Source organism: Corylus avellana, chromosome ca11, assembly GCF_901000735.1.
Source record: "Corylus avellana chromosome ca11, CavTom2PMs-1.0".
NCBI classification, from domain to species: domain Eukaryota; kingdom Viridiplantae; phylum Streptophyta; class Magnoliopsida; order Fagales; family Betulaceae; genus Corylus; species Corylus avellana.
Window position 1 is genome coordinate 6,667,585 of NC_081551.1, and position 6,585 is coordinate 6,674,169.

General features: G+C 32.2%; 1 protein-coding gene across 1 annotated transcript; it reads left to right on the forward strand.

Annotated features, from left to right (window-relative positions):
- Window positions 1-354: 354 nt before the first annotated feature.
- Window positions 355-1,366, forward strand: LOC132166661 (protein TONSOKU-like). Its single transcript, XM_059577511.1, has 2 exons — window positions 355-467; window positions 568-1,366. Exons 1-2 carry the CDS (start codon window positions 371-373, stop codon window positions 1,095-1,097), a joined length of 627 nt encoding a protein of 208 aa, XP_059433494.1. The 5' UTR covers window positions 355-370; the 3' UTR covers window positions 1,098-1,366.
- Window positions 1,367-6,585: the final 5,219 nt, after the last annotated feature.

Consider the following 6,585-nt stretch of genomic DNA (forward strand, 5'->3'; position numbering starts at 1 on the left):
TTATAAAAAACTTCATTTCTATTTTGAATTATGTTCATCAATTTTTTTTGTATATAGTATAAACATAGTATATAACGAAAACAAAAAAAAAATTATTTTGTGATTACATTCTAGTTTGACCCCTCCAAAGATAAATTTATGGCTCCACCACTGTTTAGATGACATAATAAACAATCTATATTTTTGTTTGTTTAGATTAAAGTCTCTTGGATAATGTGAAAAATCTTTTCCATGAGGTCTTTCCTGATGTTGTACTTCTAAGTGATTTTGTTTTTAATAACTTCCAAGTGATATTTTGTATGTAAGTTTTCTGTGTTCGATGGAAGCTGACAACAAGAATTTAATGCAGGGTACCAATGTATTATCATCAATGCTTATGAACCCTCGGTGTTGCCTAAAAGTTTTGATCCTTAAGAAGTGTCAGCTTGGACTTACTGGAGTTCTTCATATGATTCAGGCTTTAGCAGGTTAAAGACACAAGCCCACTTTTGTTTTCAGTCAAGTCTCTAGAAACTAAAATTTGAATCATTGAATTTTGATTTTTTATTTTATTTTTTTTTTTTTCAGGAAACGGCTCTCTTCAAGAGCTCAGCCTTGCTGATAATGCCTATCTGGATAAACATTATAGTCTAGAATATAACTTAACAGGAAAGGGAAGCTCAGAGTTCTTAAAGCAAGAACTCAACATATCTGAAAATTCTTTGAAGGGATGCGCAACAGAACAAGTTGACAATGCTCAGCAGGGTTTATGTACTGTGAACACTGACTACAATCAGCTTGAAGTTGCTGATAGTGAAGATGATCCAATTAGAGTAGACGCTGCTGCATCTGGAATTGATGACAGTTGTGCAAGTTCATGTCAAAAGAATGAGTGTCAGTTTATTCAAGAGCTTTCAACTGCTGTTCATATGGCAGAGAAGTTGTCCTTTCTGGATCTTAGCAATAATGGTTTCTCGACGCAAATTGCCGAAACGTTGTACACCGCATGGTCGAGTTTAAGAGGTGGTTCAGCTGAGAGGCATATTGAGGACAAGACAATCCATTTATTCTTGAAGGGAAATAAGTGCTGTATTGTGAAATCCTGCTGCAAGAATTAGGTTATCTTTGCTGCAGGAGTTTATTCTTTGAGGGAATCCACAGAGGCAGTTCTTCCGGAAATAACTGAGAATTATATACTTTATACTGAATAAGATAGGGTGCTTTGCTGATAAATGTCACATGGGTTCATTTCTAGATAGTAACTACCCATTTTTGAGCCATAAATATAACTTAAACATTTGGCTATTGTTTCTATTTGATAGCCCAACATTAGAATTGACAAAAATGTACAGGTTCTTGGAATTTAAATCAAATGCAAAAGAATTTGAATGAAGCAGGCTCTGGTTGTTTTTCTGTCAATAATTTAATTGAGTATTGACACCTTGCTTAAGACACTGTTGTACGTACTTGGTGTTTCAGAAGCTATACCATATTCTGCCTTGTACATTTTTTACTGCAGTCATTTTTCTAGCATTATTAGTATTTCTTTTTTATTATTATTATTTTTTTTTCAGAAATATCTTGGATTCTCTTAAATGCTCAACTCAAAGGAATGGGTTGACATTGGACACCTACCTTATGGTTGGCAGTTGAGCTGGTTTTGGACATGGTTTGAGCTCTGAATTGAGTAATGCTATTCGTCACGCTCACTTATCGCATTTATTTTATACCGGTTGATTTGCCGTATTTTAAGTGGCTTGCTTTTACATAGCTGTCGTAGATGTGTTATCGGTTTGAACATGTTCAACTCAAGCTATACATCAAATTCAAACAAATCCAGACACAAAAAGGAACTTCAGATTACCACATCGAGGGTGCTTAATACCTTTACTTTCCCAGCTCAAATGCTTAATCCCTTTTCCCAAACATGTTTATTGTTTATGACCTTAAGCAAACGGAAATTGAATGAGAATACATTCTGAAAAATGACTTGAAAAATAAAAGTGAAATAAAAAGTAACATAAAAGGCAAAGCAAGGGAGCATTGTAATAAATGAACTGACCAAATGTGGAGTTGGAAAATTTCCAAGCAAGAATTAAATTGTATGCCCGATATGGGGTGACACTAGACCCTAGTGTTGAATTCCAGCTTTAATTCCTTACAATAAGCAAAAATAATTTAGTTTGGAGACCTTTACACGTAAGTTTGTAAACACAGCAAGTACCGCTTAGAATACTATGTCATTTTTTTTTTTTTCAATTTTTTGAATGGACTCTTTCATATTTATTCATTGAAAAAAAGATCAAGAGCATAAAGCCCTTACATCATTAAAAAGCATAAAGCTCTGATAAATCATAGTCAAAGCTATGAGATTACAACGTCATAAAAACAAACATAAAAATCTTACAATCAAGTTTTATCTATGACTTCAACATCCGCTAACTCATGTCCAAAACTTCAGTTATAAAACAATTTGCTCCAAACAAACTCAATCTAATATATAGGTAGTCCATATTCCCAACATTTATTTTCTTGGCTATGAGGGCAAAACCCTCACACCGAAACTAATCCTCAACGACTCAAAGGCTAGGACAAAAACCTTCACCTCAAAGATCACTCGTGAAAGTAGATCTAAGGAGAAGTCAAATCCTTATTCAAAAATGCAACAAAAACACAATAAAAAAACTAGCAAACAACTACAACAACCGAGGCGAGGGAGGTGAAAAGCCCAATTGATTCCGGGGAGGCAAAGAGCGGCGCAGCACAGTGAAGGGCGAACAGAGGCAGCGCAGCATATGCAAATGAATGGCCAGAGCAACTGGATTGATCGGAAAAACCAAAAAAATAAACTGAAAAAAGAAAGGCAAAAAAAAAAAAAAAGGAGATGGGGAGGAAAGAAGAGGGGAGTCCTCCCCACAGGTTTGGTTTTTTCCCTCTAAGTTTTCCTACTACGTCCATTTGTAAATGGCATACGAATTGCAGAGTAGTAATTCTCATTTTATTGGCTAATGTAGCCCGTGTTGCATGAATTGTCACATCAGTTTCTAAATTTTAATTGTTGTAAAAACTGTAATACCCATAATAATGAAAGAAAAACTACTTGCGATCATACTATAACGGCAAATCATTATTCTAGCAAGAGAAAATTATATATTGGACGGTGAAACAATCAAATTCATGCCATGATTGAGCCCGAAATTATCTTAAACAACTTGCACACTTAAAACATGCATATATCTACCTTTTGTTTGCCAAGAATAAGAAATTTTTGTTAGTGGCACATGCTATTTTTTTTTTTTTTTCTTTCAATAATATCCTTTAAACCATGATGGAATGGAAGCAACATGCACAACTATGGACAATAAATAAACCCTTCCAATTTTCCCAACCCTTTGACTGGAAAATGCCAGCTGACCAATATGTATATTTATTGCTACAGATGTTTTTTCAATCTTCTTATAATATTACAGGAATCAGTATTAAGTATTTTTAATGGAAAGATTAGGATTCCTGGTCAAATAGAGAGCCTAATTAGGTCCTGAAACCTAGGCATAAAATGATTTCATGTGTGACCATACGAGCCGTATTACGTGTTATATAATGAGATACTGTTGGGCCCAATTTTATTTGCAATAATTTCCATCATTTGTTTAAGAATTCAACCAATCTGGGACACGAATGCTTGTTCAATTAACCTTAATTAAACATCTCCCATTGATCAGGGAACATGTTGGGTGTAGACAGTCTACGAAATTTCAAGCATTTGGTGCATATATAATTAAATATAATTTTTTCCAACAGAGGGATAAAATAATGTATTATGGACCTTCTAGTGGGTTTAGGAATATAGTCAATTTCAGTTAACTTCTGTTTTTCAAACTTATATATGCGTGCTTAGAGTGGGTTTGGTACCGTGATTTTGCAGATTAAAAATATAATTTTAAATCAAATAGCAGGCAGTATATTGTTTGATAGTACGTTTTTATAAAATTGCGATTCGAAAACGTAGAAAAATATGCATTTTCGAATCGCACGCAAGGGTGTGTGTTTTTAAAAATTAAACTGCAATTTTACCAGACGCTCAATTGCATTTTTAAAATTCGTGTTTTCAAATTTTATGCTTTAAAGTCGTTATTCTAAATCACACTTTTTTTTTTTTTTTTGAAAATCACAATCTCAAATGAACCCTTGAAGTGCATTTAGTACTGCAATTTCACAAATTAAAAGTACGATTTTAAACCAAATCGCAAAAAATATATCGTAACTATGTTTTTAAAAATCGTAAATTCCAAAAGAAAATAAATAAATAAAAATAATAGAGGAAAGTTGAATGATACAAGACAATGTGAATATAATTATTAGAGTATATACTGGGTATACACGTATGAATAATTCAGAGCTCGAGTGGGAATCAATCATGATTATATATATATCATCATACGCCACCCATTTAATCATATTTTTTTGGTGGTATGATGCCCAATTGATCGTATGTATATATTCATAATTTCCTCTGCATAATTTTGTACTCCATTTATATATATATCCTCCTCTCCTTTCTTCCGGCTGAAATTACGCCATCCTTGCCATTATTTTTGGGCAACACGTTTGCACTGTGTTCTAAATCATACCCTTCAACATTCTTTCGGTGTATGGGATGAGTCATCATCTTCTACTACTATAATTGTATGGATAACAAATGGAGAGCTTTTCAAATTTTTAGTGGTTATCCAAACCTTTAATCAATTAAATATATAATTACCATAATTTTTGGGAAATTGTGCCTAATTATGCCCCTAAACATCATATATCTCCGGCTTAGTATCATTTTTAATGAACTTTATACACTCGTTTCATCATATTCACTTCACACCACCTGATGTAATGTATTTTTAAAGTGATTTCTCATATATATTAGCTACTTAAAAGACGTAACGTCAATAGGTGTGAAGAGTAAAATTACTCTTTTTGGATTTTAGTTGCCGAGTAATATTACATACTCAATTCTCATCTCACTTTCATCTTATTGGACTAATGTAACAGTGCCCATAACTCCTTGGATCAACCTTCAGTAACAAAAAAAAAAAAAAATCAAAGAACTGATGGGTACTGTCACATCAATCCAATGAGATACGAGTTGAGTACTTAGAATTACTCTTAGTTGCCTACAAGTAAAGAACGTTTCTATATTTAAAGAGTAATACTGTATACTATATTAGTATCTTACCACTATCTCATCATGCTAACATGACATTATTAATCCACCCTTAAATCAACTCTTGTTTTAAAATATATATATATATATATCAGTCTAGTACGTAAGATGAGGGTATAGTATTTGAGGTTACTCATTAGAGAATACTTTCTATGAGGATGTGGTCTAGAACCTCATTTTATAACCTTTACATATAATGTAAAAACACCAAATACAATAGAAATGAAAACATCATATCTTTGATTCAAATCAATCCCATGAATTTTTTAATTCATTCTAACCTACCACTCACTACCAAACTCCTTATCCACCTCTGAGCCTCTGGCACCGAAGTCTTTAAAACCAACTAAAACCATGTCCCTAGTAGTTTTGTCAAAGAGTAGTTTGTCTATAAGATATTTTGTCAAAAAAGGAAAAATTATTTGATGTGAAGGATTATATTTTTTTTTATGTTTCAAATTTAAGCGTCTGCTTGCAAACTATCTCATTTACACCACAACCTACTCATTATTTAAAATAGATAATTCTCTTAAATTTTGTTCTTATAAAAAGATGTGCCATTTTTTAGTATGTTAAATTAAGAAGGTAAGGTTGTAGACTAAACATATTTTAACAAAAAGCTTCCACATTGCTACAATTTGTAGGAGACAGGTTGAATTACTTGAATATAACCATGTATAAGAGCATGATTATAAGATATAAACAAACAAGAAAAATAAATACACTAATATAAAAGATCAAGATATATATATATATAGTAAGGATTGATTTCACCGACAGAGAGAAAGAGAACTATGTGAAATGTGATGTAGCTTAATTGCCAAGATCACTCTCTTTTCTTTTCTTTTTCTTTTCTTTTTTTCTTTTTTCAATCATGATTACAACTTAGGTAGAGTTGTAATTATGCTTTCAATAATTTTTATATGAAACGAAATTCGAATATCCAAGCTGTCAACCAACCATCAAAATAATCATTTTTTACTTTATATTCCAAACCTCTAGAATTACCCTTCTTTTCCATATGTATGTAAAAGCTACGTGAAAACAATCATTTCTACTCAAAATGTATTATTACACTTTACCCGGCCACACTGAAAATATATCCCCTAACCTAATCTAATTAATTAATTAATTAATTTTTGTTTTTATCCAACTATATAAATATGACAAATTATCTTTTAGAGAAAAGTGTAATAATATATATTATGATCATAGCGAAGAAAAAACAGAAAAGATATGATAATGAGTGAAAATGATAGAGATGAATAGGTGTGTGGGGCCTCAAATACACTAACTCACTAAGTAATTACTAATGATGGTCATCAGATCAATGCACTTCTGTCAAATCATTTTCCATCTGTGTCATTTACAGAGCGTGCTCTTGCTTTGTG